Below are 17,496 nucleotides of genomic sequence, written 5' to 3' on the forward strand. Positions count from 1 at the left end.
GCTAAACCATTACTTGGGGATCTATTCACTTGGAAAGAAACCACCCAACTTTAATCCAATTATTCTTTCTAGCCTTGGAAAGAAGTCTCTCCCAGGAAGCTTCCTACTATTTATTAAGTACTCACACCCTAAGGGAAAGATAGTGGTCTTAGAAGATAAGATAGGAGCTCTGAGTCAGAGTCAAGAAATTATCAAGGTATCTTAGTATAGTAGACATATTCCTACTTCAGATGAGCTTGTCAACATGGCCACAGGTCAAATTGTGTTGAAATTTCTTTCCCTGGACAGGTGTTATACCAGTAGATCAAAGTATATACACAGAAAGGGAAATACCTAGCAAGCCCAGACCATTGTAATCCCCTTGCTTCATTCCAACAAAGATCCTACTTGGCTTCTCTCATCCCTTTCCTGATGACTCAGCATTCAAAAAAGTCTTACTGACTTAAGGGACATCACATGTTCCCTCAGTAAAGTTACCTTAAGTGCAACAGGCTATGCTGTTTTCCTAATTGTGCTTGCAAGCCCCCTCCAAAACCAGTGCTGAATCCATGATCTTGTCCTCATCTTCAGTAAGTTCTAATTAAACAACCTATTTGCTTTGTACAGTTTGTCTGAGGACAACAGGTAGTTGGTTGAGGAAGAAGAAAACCAAGGAAGATCACCACAAAAATATCATCTATTAGTAACAAAAAGCATCGTAGAGATCATCTTAAGTCCCTCCTCTTACAGATGAAGAGAATGAAGCTTGAAATGGGGAAGTATCTTGTCCACTGTCACACAGCTATTCATTGTTGAATCAGGACCAAGAACTCATGTCTTTTAACTCCCAGTATTGAGCTCTCTTTATTAGACACCATTGCCTCTTACTCTCAACAGATGTCTTTTAGTGAAAGCTGTCTGCTCAGATCCCCTTGCCTAGAGAATCTACAATATCAACCTTGATAAAAGATCTCAGGCCAATTCTTATTCTTCTCTTCATCTGCAGCCATAAGTAGGTTACAAGCTAACATAGCAACCAGGCTGTTTCATTTGGCTTTAATGTTTGCAGAAACAGCCAAGTGAAGAAAGTTTTCCAATGCCTCAATAACTCCCTCCCTCTGTGGCAAATACACTGGGCTTAAGTTTGTCTTTCCTGATTATGATGAAAATTTTTTAAAAATCACATTTAGACATTCTGTCCATCATCATCATCACCATATCATTCACAGCAGGGAGAACTCTGGTGGCTAGGGGAAAGCATTCTAGTTTGGGGATAAACCCCAAACATGGGCAGAAGCCTCTCCATATTTCCAGGTATGACATAAGATCTCACTGCTTTTGATTGTCCCCAATTCCATCTGCCTCTATTTTCAGAAACTTTAGGAAAAAGTTATATTACTCAGAATTCTCTTATGTGTCTTCTTGGGGCAGCTGTTCAATCTCCCTCTATAATGAAAGGAAAGAATTCTGGGATAATTGGCTCATAGATCTAAAACTAAACAGAACTTTACAGTTCTCCTCCCCTTCTTATTTACAGAAAACAAAAACAAAAAACAAGCATACTGAGACCCAGAGAAACTAAACATTTTGACTGAGGTCACACAGGTAGGTCACATATCAAACCTTGGATTGGATCCCCTGTCCTCCTAATACAGAGACAAGGACCTTTCCACTGTATCCTGGTGACTTGGAGCACTTTGTAGACAATGCTTTAAACAAAGGCTTAGCTCTCTATGAGCTGGATAGAATTTACATTATTATTAGGAGCCATTTCACACCCTCCGTTAGAGGGAAGAAACACAAAGCATCAGTAATCTACTCAGCAAAATGCTATGGTAACTAGGTAATAAGACCCTGTGGGGCCATGGATGAAGTTCTGAATATTACCAGGCACTAGATGTTAATTCCCTAAGTTTGAGGGTGATGTTTCAAAGGGCAAAAGGCTAAAAGGAGAGAATTTTGTTTTGTTTTTGTTTTGTTTTGTTTTGCAAAAGGAGAGTGGAGAGTTCTTCTTCACCCACCTTCCTGTTAACAGGCAACAAAGTATTTTCTCTCTCTCTCTCTCTCTCTCTCTCTCTCTCTCTCTCTCTCTCTCTCTCTCTCTCTCTTTCTCTCTCTTCCTTTTCTCCCTCCCTCTTTTCTTTCTCTCCCTCTCCCCCTGCCTCCCCCACTCCTTTCCCTCCCTCTCTTCTCTTTCCCTCTCCCCCCCTCTTCTCCCTCTCTCTCTGCTCTCTCCTTCTCTTTTACTCTCTCTTTTGTTCTTCTGTTTCTCATTTCTTCTTTTACTCCATCCCTCTCTTTCTCTACTCTCTCTCTCTTCTCTTTATTCTCTTTCCCTTCCTTTATCTTTTTTTTTTTTTTTGGTGAGGCAATCGGGGTTAAGTGACTTGCCCAATGTCACATAGCTAGTTAAGTGTCAAGTGTCTGAGGCCGGATTTGAACTCAGGTCCTCCTGAATTCAGGGCCAGTGCTCTAGCCACTGTGCCACCTAGCTGCCCCTCCCTTCCTTTATCTTTAATGTCTTTTATTTTTTTCTCCCTTTCTCACCTTCCTTCCCTCCTTTTTTTCTCCCTCTCTTCCTTCCTCCCTCTTTCTCTCCTTTCATTTCTCTGTATTTTTCTCCTTTGGCCTCACTGTGTCTATTTCTCTATCTCTGTCTTTGTCTATCACTTTCTCTCTCAGAAATCTCTCTCTCTATTCCTAACTCTCTGATTGTCTTTCTCTATCATTGTCAGACTCTCTCTCCCTTCTCCCAACATGTCTCCCCATTTTGTCTTGCCAAATAACACATCATTTCAAGGAAAAACCCAACTGATTATTTAAATGGTCACATTTTTCAGTCCTAATATTGCTTCTTAGTCTTACTCCCTTGTTAACCTGGGTCCTAGAAACCTCAGAGATGGTGACCAGGTTAGACCTGGAGTGTGAGATATTGCCACATTCATACTCTGGCCCCAAGAATCATACCCTTCAGCTCAGAATAAAAGACATCCATGTAATCAAATTTTAGAATAGGAAAGGACCTTAGAGGTCATCCAGCCAAACTCTCTCACTTTACAGATGATATAACTGGGGCCCAGAAAGGCAAATTGATGTAAGGTCACAGATAGGATAAAACATATCTAAAATTTAGTCCTGCATCCAATGATGGCAAATTCAATTTCCACTAACCCCATACTGCCTGTGAAAACTCATATTTAAAGAGCACCTTAAGGTTAAGACTTATTGAAAGGGAGAAAACCCTATTTATACAAACCCACGACCTTACACCATTGGTAGCTATGTTTGGGCTCCTGGTAACCAGAAGGGATTCTAGTTAGCAGCTTCAAATGAACCCTTGCCAGGGAACACATAATCCCCTGTACTCCCATTGACACTGCTCTGTCTCCACATGTGACATGGCCTGGTTGGCTCTTGTTTGTGTCCAAAGGGATCCAAAACATACCTTCTCATCAAAAGCACCCAGGAAGCCCAGATTTTAGACACAGCTCCTGTTGCTAACTCTATGAGTACATGGGCTAGTTAGTTTCCTCAATTGTGAAATAAATCAGCTAATCCAGAAAATGTCTGAGGTTCCTTTTGTCTCTTACCTTCTGTAAGTCTATCACCTCACTTACCTCTAGAGCATCCTTGTAAGATAAGTAAGGAGAGGTACCATGATATGTAATTTGCTATTACTGCTGCTGCTACTACTCCTACAAAGCAATTTGGCATAATTTATAGACTTAATCTAGGAGTCAGGAAGTTGTTGTTTGTTTTTGTTTTTGTTTTTCAGTTTTTCAGTTGTGTCCAATTTTTTGTGATACCATTTGGGATTTTCTTGGCCAAGATACTGGAGTAGTTTGTCATTTCTTGAGAAACTGAGGCAAACAGGGTCACATAGCAAGTATCTGAGGCCATATTTGAACTTAGGAAGATAAGTCTCCCTGACTTCAGGACTGGCATTCTATCTACTGTACCATCTAATTGCCCAGGAATCAGGAAGACCTGAGTTCAAATTTCACTTCAGATACATCCTGGTTTTATGATCATGGGTAAATCATTCAGTTTCTCAGAGAACCCCAACTCCCTAAGACTGCAAATTACAGAGATTTTGCCAATCTACTAGAAAGGAAAGAGTTCCTCTACCTCATGCCCCTACACTATTGAAATCTGAGATCCAGATTCTGCTCTTCCAACCAACACAAAACAATAGCAATGATTCTACCAGCGGTAACCATGTTAGTAACTCTCCTTATTCAAATGGGTCCTGGAGGCACAAAGGGAAAGGTACACTCACCAGTCAGGAACTCTGGATCTGGTGTGGGCTCTGAGATCTCCTCTAGGCACTGATTCTCCAGGGGCACAGTGGCCACTACAAGGCCATCTGGCAACTGTTGCTCTAAGCCTCTAGCAAAGTTGTTCTGCCTGGAAAGAGGAACAGGTCAGTGATGTCTAGGCATTCATAGCAAAGCACATTTCTCTGGAGCCATACTCCTCTTCAAACTCTAGGGGCAAATTCTCTTCTGGGACAGTATGCCCAACTCTCAGCCAGCCTGCCTTAGGTTTGAAGGAAGGGAACCAACCCCTGTAGAAAATGTCGGAAATGAGTTGGGAAGATTAGGAAGGGACAGAGAGCATGGGATGGCTAAAGGCAATGTGGACTTTTTCTATCTAACTGCCTTAAGCCTCAGGGTCTATTTCTGAAGAAACAGACGTCAACATCCCTAGCCAGGAAGATTAACATGGATGGAGTCACTCTCCTGTCTGAACCTCAGGCAAGAACTTAGCTGTGTTAACTAACCTGAGTCCTTCAATATGAAGCACAATTCCCAAAAGAGTAAAGTCTTTGATGCCCAAGTTGGTCACCAATATAGGCTCTAATAGGTCCTAAATCTCACATTCTACCATTCATTATCATTTTTTCTCCTAAATTCTCAAAGGAATTGCCAAGGGAAACATGAGGAAGGGTAAATACAAATGAATAATGTTTTAAGACCCCTGGTAGAGGAGTCCAAGTCCCTTGTATCTTCGAATAGTTTTAACTCTTCAACTTAAAGAGAAATGGCCAGAATTATCTCTTAGTGACACTAAAGCAGGAATGAATGAATGATTAGTGGTATTTATAAAGTGCAATATTCCAAACATTGTGTTGAGTGGTGATATAAACACAGAAGGGAGTTGTCCTTAACTTCAGGGAGCCAACATTCTAAGAATTTAACAAGGACCCATTTAGAGGAAAGGTGGCCAGGAAAGGGAATTATGGTCCATGAAGCCACAAAAATAATGATAGTGAATAGAACAATGGCATGCCATTTCAAGAGGCAATAGTAATCGGGTTTTTTGCATGTATAACATGTTATAGATATAAGATACACATGTGTTCACACATATATATGTTATTGTACATAATTATTTATATGTATGTGCATATACACACAACACACATGTATGTACATGCATGTCTGTGTGATTACATGTGTTAAAATATACAAGTAAAAATGTGTCATATAATTTTGACCTTGGCTTTCTGCATAGATTGTAGTCTCCTTTCAGGATGCACTGTATCTTCTCCATAGGCTATAAATTCCCTAGAGCTCCTAACCACATGCTAAGCACACAGTGGAGATGAGATGACACCTCATTATTTTAGTATTACAAGTGTCTGATACACATACACCCCTCCATACACATTACCAATTCACAGATACGAGACAGCTTAGACAGAATCTACAATTGCAATAGCAATAGGCTAAATGCTCATTCAACACCTCTCTATTACCCAAGTGGTCCTAGGATATTGAAATAATGAATCCTGAACCTATTGGGGACCTTGAAAATTGATCTGTCCCATCCCTTTACCTCCAGGCACCATCACATGTTACCCACTTGAGACTATACCATAAGCTTATAGTTTTCCAAAGACAAAGATCATCTAATTGCCCTGGGCAATCCAGTCCACCCCCATGGAATTCACCTGAATGTTCCTTTCAGCACCTGTCCAGGTGCTACTTCCTTGGAGTGATTGTTGTAGCCAAAGAATATCTCCCCAAACAGAGTCTGGTTCATGGGAAGCTCTCGGCTTTCTCCACATTCTGCTCCCTCAGGGCAGGTCTCAGTGATCAGCTGGCAGGAGCGCCCATCCACACCAAGCTTGTAATCCTCAATGCACCTGCCATGATAGGAAACCAAAGTAAAGGGCTAGAATATCAGTTGACCAAATGGCTGGTCTAATCCATTGGGCTGTAGTGGAAGAAGAAGAGGAAAAATGTTAGATAGCAGACATGTAGAGATTTCTATTGCTGCTGTTAAAACTACCATTGTTTAATTACCCCAAACTGTAAGCTGTCTCTCCATTTAGGTGAACAATTCATCCTAATATTCATTTGTAACCAATCCACAATCATTTATTAAGAGTCTACTAAGGGGGCAGCTAGGTGGCACAGTAGATGAAGCACCAGCCCTGGAGTCAGGAGGACCTGAGTTCAAATCCAGCCTCAGACACTTGACACTTACTAGCTGTGTGACCCTGGGCAAGTCACTTAACCCCAATTGCCTCACACAAAAAAAAAAAAAAAGAAGTCTACTATGTGCTAGACACTGGGGATACAAAGACAAAAAAGGAACAATACTTGTCCCCAAGGAGTTTACCTTCTATTGTAACATTCTATTTCGGGGCAGCTAGGTGGATAGTGTCCATGACATGGAACCAGGAAGACTTAAGTTAATAATCTGCCTCAAATTATTGTGTGACTCTGGGTAAGTCATTTAACTTTTTCTAACCTCAATTTCCTTTTCTGTAAAATGGAGATATCACCTACTTCATAGGGTTGTTGTGAGGATACAGTGAGATAACATGTAAAGCACTTTGAAAATCTTAAAGTGTACTATAAATGTTATTAGTATTATTATTATTATCATTACTATTACTATTTCTAGTAGTGTAGTAGTAGTACTAGTGGTTGGTAGTGGTAGTAGTGATAGTAAAGGCGGTAACAGTGGTAGTAGTGGTGGTGGTAGTAGTAGTAGAAGTAGTAATCTTAAGGCAAAAGACTCCCAGAAAGGGTTGGCAGATATTGCAGGCATGGAAGGCAATCTAGGCCGACTAAGTATGGGATGACACAGTGCTCAAGGTATCATTTCATTGTACTAATTTGATCTATGGGCTAGCTGGGTGATGGGAAGAATGTATTATCTTTTGTGTCCCAAAACAAGATCAATTGAAATTAATTCTCACCTTCAAGGAGTCTTCTTGATCTAAATACATGCTGGTATACATATTCACATATTATAAACTGCACATACACAATCCAGAACTGTCTAATGGCTCTCCTCCTAATTGGGTGCATGTTACCCTAAATATGTACTAAGGCTAATGCCTGTAAAGAGGGATTAACTATTAGCAAATCTGTTTATTACTGTCATGTTTCCAGTTGTATTATGAAGGATATTCATTTGTTAGCTGAAGTATGAATTACTTCTTTGTAATTATGAAAATATAGGAAGGTGGCAGAGGCCAGCTAGCCAGAAAATTTAAGATGCTTATAAATCACACACATTTTGTGAAGTTCAAAAGCATTACCTTTTAGAAATAGCATTAATGTTTCTAAAAAAGGAAGCTGAGCTCTGGTTAAAAGCCTAAAATATTACAGCTGGCAATAGAGGTCTAACTATGTCTCTAATTACTTTCATAACAAGAACGACCATGGAGTAGTGACAAAGAATTGAGGACTTCAGGGCAGACAATCTAAGTTCATACTTCTGCTCTGTCATTTACTACCTGTGTGACTTTGGACCTATCATTTAATCTCTATAGCTCTCAGTTTCCCCAGCTGCAGGTCCTTTGAAACTCTAAAGGTATGGTCCTATAAGGCACAACTATATGTGGGGAGGCACTGCCTTCCTATGTGGACTATTCCTTTACAGTGTGAGCTCCTCTAGGGCAGGGCCTGTATTTTGCCTTTCTTTGCATCCCTAGTGCTTAGCACTGTGTCTGGCACATAGTGTGTGCCTGAAAAATGTTAGTTAACTGATTGACTTGCTTCCATCAGCCATGTTGTACAATTGTTTTCAGGCTGCCTCACTTTCCTTGCTAACCACACAGGGGGCAAGAGGGGAACTCCACCCATTTTCTCCCACTGTGAAACTGCAGGCCTCTTCTGTTGGAGTACTATCCTTTTTTTTTTTTTTTTTTTTTGGTGAGGCAATTGGGGTTAAGCGACTTGTCCAGGGTCACACAGCTAGTAAGTGTTAGGTGTCTGAGGCCAGATTTTAACTCAGGTCCTCCTGAATCCAGGGCCGGTGCTTTATCCAATGGGCCACCTAGCTGCCCTGGAGGACTATCTTTTGAGCCATACATCTAACAATCATGTTGGGGGTCATGTGAAAAATATACTAATTACTCTTTGGATGATAACCACTTTTCTGTTTAACTCACCTTGTGATATATCTGTGTTTACTTGCATGAACAAATATGTGTGAACATGTATACTGTACTCCATTATCTAAGTGAAAATGTTTTCTACATAGTTTTGATTCTACTTTCTATGCGGCTTATATGTTTCTTGTGGAAAGAATCACATCATTTCTGAAGGCTGGAAATTTCTTAATGCATCTAAACTCATTAGAATGTTAAGCAAACAGTGAAGAGAAGTTGAAGTCTCATCTTTGTATTATAAGTGTTTGAAACCCCACCTCCCTATATTTATATTTGATGAGAGACTGCTTAGATCTAATGTAAGTGGACTGAAACCAACATCAATTAAATGACTTAGCTTAACTTTAAAGGTGGGCTCATAACAAAGCAAATGTGACATATGTGATACACACATACACATACACAATAATCCCTCATGTACCCAGTGTAGAATGAAGTATTCCAGTTCCAATTCAGGACCTCAGAGTTGGAAGGGACATTAGAAGTCATTAATCCACCATCAAATATTTACTAAGCACCAACTATGTGTCAGAAATGTGCCAGGTAGGATATAAAAACAAAATAGACCCTGCTCTCAAGGAACTTACATTCTAATCCCAATCATACTTTTATGGGTACACTATCTATCATACACAGATTTCTAATTTTCAGTGTCAGAACACAATAAAATACTCATAAAACTAAAACGATATTGAACACAATTTAACTTTTTCTTGACTCAAAAGTACTTTGGCATCTTGCAAATGCCTCAGGCTCTTCATTATTAACACCAATTTCCATTTCTAATGCAGGGGAATGGCCTGCATCTGATTGTACTCTCTGACATTTATACCCTGTCAACCACATGATTTTAGATATCATCTAGTTTGGTTGCTGATGTCTCACTCAAAGCAGGGTACTGTTGTGTTGGAATGAGTTCTAGGCTTTGAGTCAGAAGACCTGGGGTCTTCTTGCAAGTCCTTGCAAGATGACCTCAGCTATTTCTCTTAGATTTTCTTGGGCCTCTTATTTTTCTCTTCTGTGTAAGAGGGATAACAATAATTCGCCACCTATTTCCTAGGGTTAGTAAGAAGATAAAAGAAGGTGATGCTAAATGCAAGTTCTGGGTAGCTATAAAGTGTTCTGTGCAGCTAAAGGATTAATGGAATTATTGTTTCAGAAAAGCAAAGTTCAGTATGTGAATAAAATACAGTGGTTTCTATTTCTAAGGCAAAGGTGAGTTTATTTCTTTAACCTACACAAATCTTGCCAAGCCAGGCACACTGCTATCAATCTTTGCCATACAAATGGTATATTGCTATGATGATGCATTGAATGATGATGAACAACTGTGCTTTTATATTCCTGCCCATCAAGCTTAATCTCTTTGAGTGTCGACCTACCTTTATTTAGACCCTCAAAATCCAGGTGGCTTAGGTCATTATCTGTTCACATTGGGAGATTCCTAAAAAGTTATCTATGAAAGGATTTGCTGATAAATGCTTAACAGTAGAAAAACAATGTATGCACATTTAAATTTTATTTGAATTAGTAACACGTTCTTAAGTCTAGACAATTAACAAAACAATAAATCAACCTTGATTGTAATGATTGCTGATTTCTGGGGTGTGAACACTCACACTGAAAATTTCACGATGGCACTCACAAACCAATTGGATTTTCAGCACACCCTTATATCCATGCCATAAAGAATGATAGCATATTGTTCTGTCTGGTTTCAAGCATCTTTCTAGACAGATGCTCCCCTTCCATATCTCAGAGAGTCATGCTACAGTTGAGACCAAATGCAACCTTTATATCATTGACATTTTCTGCTCTGACTCCAACCCACTGTTCTAACATATGTACCTGTTTTCCATAAAATATAACCTTACTATGGGAGTTCTGCAATGACTGGGTCCTTTGTGAAAAATTCAGTACAGATTGCCTTTTGTTAATTATACAAAATTGCCACCACCACCACCACCACCACACCACCACTACCACAACCTGGTCACCAGCAGAGGGAGCATTTCTCCAATTTATAGTGGAATCATTTTAAGAGAGATGAGCATTGAAAAACGGAGGTAGAAGCCAAGGAATTTAATCCTAAAACTGCCATTTACCAACTATATGGTCTTGGGCAAGTCATTTAACTTCTCTGAGACATGTTTTCTTCATCTTGCTTACCTGGCTCCCTCATGGGCTTGTTTCTTTTGTTTTGTTTTATTTGTTTGTTTGGTTTTTATTTTATTTTATTTTTTGTGAGGCAATTGGGGTTAAGTGACTTGTCCAGGGTCACAAAGCTAGTAAGTGTTAAGTGTCTGAGGCTGGATTTGAACTCGGGTCCTCCTGACTCCAGGGCTGGTGCTCTATCCACTGCGCCACTTAGCTGCCCCTCCCTCATGGGATTGTAATAAGGGCCAAAGTTAAGAATAACATAACTGAAAAGGACTTTGAAAAATGTTAAGTACAAATTGTGATTAATATGAAAGGGCTGGCCCAAGAAATTCAGGAACTCATTGGAAAATATTTACCTGTATGGTCCCACTCCCACAGATGCCCTTGTTTGCTTTTGGACAATGCTTTTTCGAGATGAATAGGTAAGAATTGAGTGTAATTGCCAGCTTCTTGAAGAGTAAATGAATCCTGGGGCCTGGGTTTAAACTAGATGATCTCTAATGTCTTTTCTAGCTCTTAGATGACAAGATCCTAGAGTCTGGGATGCTCTGGGAGGGATGCTGTGAACAGCATATTGGATGTGGAATCAGAGGGCTTAGTCCCTTTCCTCATCTCCAAAAGGAGACTGCTGGACTAACATCGCTCACAGCTCTACAGTCATATATTCTCAGCTCTCAACTTTGGTCTTCCCTTTAAGTTAATGAGACTGCCTAGATGGAACAAAAAAGATTTCCAGGTAGAACACTAGCAGCAAGAAAGCCTCGACTTGAGGTCCTAGAAGATAATGGAGGGGCAGCTAGACGGCGCAGTGGATAAAGTACCGGTCCTGAATTCAGGAGTACCTGAGTTCAAATCCGGCCTCAGACACTTAACACTTACTAGCTGTGTGACTCTGGGCAAGTCACTTAATCCCAATTGCCTCACCAAGAAAAAAAAAAAAAAGAAGATAATGGAGAGGGTTAATACCAGCTTGTTCCTATGATGCATCTCCTTATAACCTGATTTGCTCACCAGCATGTGACCCAGATGCTTATGGATATCATATATAGAGTGTGATAGAGTGGAATGAGACAATGTTTAGAAATTGACTTCTGGCTCAGCTAGGTGGTACAATGGATAGAGCACTGGGCTTGGAGTCAGGATTACCTAAGTTCAAATCTGACCTCAGACAGTCACTAACTATATGACTGTGCAAATCCTTGAACCCGGTTTGCCTCAGTTTCTCATCTGTAAAATGAGCTGGAGAAGGAAAATGGCAAATGCCACCAGTATCTTTGCCAAGAAATCCCCCAAAAGGGGGTCACAAGGAGGTAAGAAATGACTGATCAACAAAAATACGAAAATATAACTTCACCTCTTTGAGCTCTGTATTCAACATTTGCCAGATGGGGATGAAGATAGTTTTGTTTTGTTTTTAATCAGAAAAATGCTTTTCAAATTATAAATCACTATCCAGCAGTAAGTCATAAGCTCCTTGAAGACAAGGGTTATTTCCTCTCTTTTTCTTTCTTTCTTTTTATTCCTTTTAATCTCAGAACCTAGGAGAATGCCATTCGCCTGGTAGGCTTTTAATCTTTTTTTTCCTTCTCTTAATTGAATAGTATCAAAAGCTAGAAGGGACATTAGAAAAATTAAATTCTGTTTGAATACTTTCGAAGTGGAGAGGGAGACCCACCACCTCTCGAGGCAGTCCATTCCACTTCAGGATAGCTCTGATTGTTAGGAAGTTTTCTGGTGTTTTGTTTTGTTTTTCTGACAACAAATGTAAATTCATCTTTTTTTCAATTTCTACTCATTTCTGCTAGTTCTCTTTTCTAGAAATGAACAAATAAGTCTAATTAATCCCTCCATCAATTAAAAGCCCTTCAAATACATGAAGATGGTTTTCATGTCCCCACTGAATCTTCTCTTTTCCAGGCTAAACATTTCCAGTTCCTTCTCCCAGGCTCTTCATCTTCCTCAATGCCCTCTCCTGGAAACTCCTCAGCTGACTAATTTCCTTCTTAAATCTCAATGGATATAGAAATGAAAATAATGGGGGCAGCTAGGTGGCACAGTGGAAAAAGCACTGGCCCTGGATTCAGGAGGACATGAGTTCAAATCTGGCCTCAGACCCTTGACATGTACTAGCTGTGTGACCCTGGGAAAGTCACTTAACCCTCATTGCCCCCCCCACCCCCTCCAAAAAAAAAAAAAAAGAAATGAACACAGTACTCAAGATGGAATCTGAGAAAAGCAGGATACAATGGAACTATCACTTCCCTATTCATGAAAGTCTTGCCTTTCAGTGCTGTCCATTAGATTTTTTGGCTCCCACATTATACTGCTGACCCATATAGAACATGTTGTCCATTAAAACAACCAGATCCTTTTCAGAACAATTGCTGTCTAACCATGCTTCTTCCTATATTGTACCAAGTACAAATTCTTCCATTCAACCCTATTGAATTTCATTTGATTAGATTCATCCCAATGCTCTATCTTGTTTAGATCCTTTTGGATCCTGACTGTTATCTACCATGTTAGCTATCCCTCCCAACTTCTTGTCATCTGCAAATTTGATGATCATGCCATCTGTGCCTTTCTCTAGTTCCTCTTCTTTTTTGGCTTAAATTCTGGGCATTTACATATAGATATTTGAGGCCTTGGGTTTTACTACTGAATCCTTTCTTGGATATCTTCTGCTGCTAACTTCTGGGTATATCAACTGCTATTTTTTGTAGCTATTCTCCATGGTATCTAACTTGTGTGAGATAAAGATATAGATACAGATATATAGATGATATACATAGGTAGATGGTACATATAGTTTTATTTGTATATACATATATATACATGCATACACTTATACACACACATATATGTGTATACATGTGTATGTGTGTGTATATACATACAGTATCTAGGTACTCTTCTCCCTCTTCCATCCTTTCAAAATTTTCATTTAAAGCTCTTTATATGTGCAGGACACCTGGCAAGAACATACCCATCAATCATTTTTAGCTGTATCCTGTCTCTGGTCAGGGATCTATTATACCTATATTTTAAGCCATAGTCCAAAAATCTAAATATCATTTGACACCACCTTCCTAGCTAGCTGTCTACTTCTCATTTTTTTTCCTCTTTTGCATTCCTCTCCATCATTGAAGAACATTGAAGAAAATACAACCCATCTGCCTAAGGTCTTCAATTTCTTGCCCCAGACTTCTTAATCATTGACAACAATTTTTAGGTTCCTTCTAGCAGTGTCATTTGTGTACATGCAAAATCATGAAAACTAGGTAATTGTCATTCATTTTAATAGTCTTGGGAAGATGTCTGTTATGTCTTGGATACATGCCCTGGGAAGGCAACAGAGCTCTCTATTGTTGACATTAGGTTGAGAAATAGCTCCCTCCATAACACACCCCCTGAGCAGGAAATCACTGATTTTTTACAACTTGTCTCTACTTCCTCTTCCCCTTACTGTATATTTTCATACCTGACAACTTCTGGGTATCTACTATATCAGTCTTCATAGGACAAGCAGCTTTTCCTCCTTAGAGTGTCCAGCTCCCTTCTCCTGAACAAATAAATGAGGAGAAAGGGGAAGAGGAAAGGGAGAAAATTCTCTTCTGGAACTGACTCTTACTAAAAGAGCTGGTTGTTGGGATGGAAATGATGGGAACCCTGAGGGGAAGTAACTACTTCCTGCTAAAATTTGTTACAGAGAAGTAGAGGAAATCTCTATGTAGTATGAACATATAGCCCAGATTTTAGGAAGGCAGATTTTAAAGGATTCAGAGGAAAGAAAGGTCAGGGCTATGAACTAAAGGAGAAGTTAGTCCAAGAAAAAGAGGAGATGCTCAAGAATGAAATTCTGAATATGCGAATGGAAGCAATAAATGAATGAGATGAAAAAAAAAACATTTATTAAGTGTATACTATGTGCCAAGCACTGTGTTAAATGATGGGGATATAAACCAAAAAAAGCAAGATATCCCTTGTTCTCTAGAAACTCACATTCTAACTGGGGGAGACACGTGTGTAATAGAGATCAATTGTAGGGAAGATGTAAAGACTCTAAAGCCCTAAAAGTAGATAGCAATGCCCCAAGGTCCTTAGGGTACATGCGAAGGTTGGAGGGCAGTAACTGTGGATGGAACATCTTAGGACATGCAGCCTGGTAGATGACCAGGTCTGATGCTCCTCATATTACTGGAATTATGGTAGTTGGGGACAACCAGCTCATCTGAGCAGTGAAAACATTCAGGTCTCTCTTCCCTCCCAGCTACCTCAGTGGACTCTGCAGAAAGAGCCTCAGATCTATTTTTCAGGTTCTTTTTTTACAGCTTGTCTCTTTTTTCTCTTGTTCCTCTGTATGACAGTCTTCTATTCTCTGGCATTCTGGTAAGGGTCAAGTCTCCCTCCTCTCCTTTTTTTCCCTCATTGAAACCTTCTTTCAGCATCCCTTACAAACTGAGGTATGGAGAGTCATTCTTTGAATATCTTTGCCTACCAGGAAGGCAATCAACCTATGCTTAGAACACAGATAACTTTATTATTATTATGTAGCACTTCAAGGTTTGCAAAAACTCTTTACAATGATTATCTCATTTTATCTGCATTCATGTTCAGTCATTTTCAATTCTTTTTTATTTTTGGGTGGGAGAGGCAATGAGGGTTAAGTGACTCATCCAGGGTCACACAGCTATTAAGTGTCAAGTGTCTGAGCCTGGATTTGAACTCACATCCTCCTGAATCCAGGGCCAGTGCCACCTAGCTGCCCCCAACGTTCAGTCATTTTTAGTCATGTCCAAATCTTTGTGCCCCCTTTTGTGGCATTCTTGGCAAGCATACTGGTGTGGTGTGTCATTTCCTTCTCCAGATCATTTCACAGATGAGGAAAAACAGGGTTAAGTGTCTTTCCCAGGGTCACACAACTAGTAAGTGTCTGAGGATGGATTTGAATTCAAGTCATCCACTGCTCTGTCTACTGTACCACTTACCTGTCCCTGAGAGGTAGATGCTTTTATTATTCCCATTTTGCAGATGAGGAAACTGAGACAGACAGAAGTTAAATAATTTGGTCAAGGGTCACATAGTAACTTGGGTTCAAGGCAGCATTTGAACTCATATTCATACTTCAACCACAAACATATATTTTTAATAATGTTATACCCTATTATCACATCGTAACAACTATTTATTCAACACCACTCAACTTCCTTTCCTCAGGTCCAGTAATGCCATACCCAGATCTACTTCAGATTCACACCAATTTCCTTTCTCTTTCATCTTATCCACAGATATACCTTGCCAAATTTTCTTTGTCCCCTAATTGTTCCATTTACCTTTTCTTACCATTGCCCTATTTTACCAACCACTTTCTTCTTTTCCTTTCTGAGTTTATCTCTTCAGACACCACAATCCTCCTTGATCCTTTTCAAACCCCCTTAATTCTTTTATACACATACTATTTGCCCTCTATCCTGCTCTTCTTTCAACCCAAAAGTAGTTTCTGTAAGAGTAGCTGCTCCTAGAAATTGTTCCTTAATTTCTCCCAAAATGTTGCCAAATTTCTCTTCCTCACATTTGGTCTCTGACTTATGTAACTAACCTAACCCCTTCAAATCACCATCATGTTTTTCTTCTTATTCAAGTCCTCCCTTTTCTTCACATCCTTTCTCTGACAGGAGGAGATGAAAGTAGAAAGGTCCCCAAATCCAATTCCTTCTTTCATGATAGAACAATGACTTATTTACACCTCTCTGCTACTAATAAAGGTAAACTACGATATTACAAACCCCTGGTGGTCAGAAGCTGTTTTATGTATTTTTACATACTGAGTTCCTAACATAGTGCTTGCTCACCATAGGCATTCAATAAATGTTCAGTTGAGTTAAAGAATGCAGACTGGTTCTGAATATACTCACCCACAGAACATGAGGATGTTATATAGCAAAGGATCATCTGGGAAGGGAGCCATTTGCTGAAGACATAGCTGTTCACAGCCCCCATTGAATCCATCTGAGCAGTCAACCCCGATGTGGCGATCGTAGCAACCGGTACCATCCTTCATGGGGCTGAGTCCTGATGGGCACTGTCACAATCAAAAAGCATCCACACAACCCAGCTGAAACAGTGATCTGAACACTCTAGCTCCCAAAGTTTAACCACAGGCAACTATTTTTAATAGCAGGGCACAAAATCATTAGCATCGGAAATTCATTCATGAACTTCTTACTGGACTAGACTCCCTTTAAAGGCTTGTGACCCTCTGTGCCATACTGTTTCTTCTCTCTGGGCAATTGATCACACACATTTGCATTATAACTGTTCCTTTTTGGCTACATAGAAGGGGTTGTGAAGGAAGGAGGTATTGTAGCAAAGCAGTGTGGGTGAGGCATGCTGGTTGGGCCCGAAGCTAGCAGAACAGTGGGTGTGATGGGCCAGAATTAAAATGCATTAGCAGGGCTTCCTTAGGGCTGTGCTGCTGTTTAGGCCAAGCACTCATTGGACCCTTTTCATGTCCAAAGTACTTTGTCAACGTTTAGTGCATAGTTAGAATGAGTATACAGGGGCAAGTGAGGACAACTCAAGACTTCTGGAAATAGTTGACTTTTCACGTGACCTTGGAGAGGCCACTTGGCTGCTTTGGAGAGGAGGCAGGACAAGACATCACCAAATGTGAAACCCCACAGGTGCCCATGTGACATTACCAACTCTAAAATGATCCTTCAGGCCAGGAGAGAAATATGCCAGGAGGCAAATGGAATAAAGCTTTCAGCCCTCTTTCTTTGACTTCTTTCTAAAAAGAGGCAAATGCTTCCTGGGTCAAAAGGAAATAAAAAGTGACCTCACTGAAGAATGGATGAGGCATTCTGATATAATGTAAAGTACACAGGTGTTGGGGAGCAGCGGGGTGGGGGGGAGCGGGGAGGGACAGCAATGGATAGAAT

The 17,496-nt window shown here is 40.0% G+C and overlaps 1 protein-coding gene across 2 annotated transcripts in view; it reads right to left on the minus strand.

Annotated features, from left to right (window-relative positions):
* The window catches only part of ASTN1 (astrotactin 1), a 469,489-nt gene that overhangs the window by 97,709 nt on the left and 354,284 nt on the right, over positions 1-17,496 (minus strand). For both annotated transcript variants that reach the window (XM_043964036.1, XM_043964035.1), the window contains exons 12-14: positions 16,471-16,637; positions 5,936-6,130; positions 4,259-4,386 (exon numbers count right to left, since the gene is read on the minus strand). In XM_043964036.1, coding sequence (XP_043819971.1) covers positions 4,259-4,386; positions 5,936-6,130; positions 16,471-16,637 — 490 coding nt within the window. The remainder of the gene's footprint in view (positions 1-4,258; positions 4,387-5,935; positions 6,131-16,470; positions 16,638-17,496) is intronic.

This window comes from Dromiciops gliroides, chromosome 4 (assembly GCF_019393635.1).
Source record: "Dromiciops gliroides isolate mDroGli1 chromosome 4, mDroGli1.pri, whole genome shotgun sequence".
In the NCBI taxonomy this organism is placed as follows: Eukaryota; Metazoa; Chordata; class Mammalia; order Microbiotheria; family Microbiotheriidae; genus Dromiciops; species Dromiciops gliroides.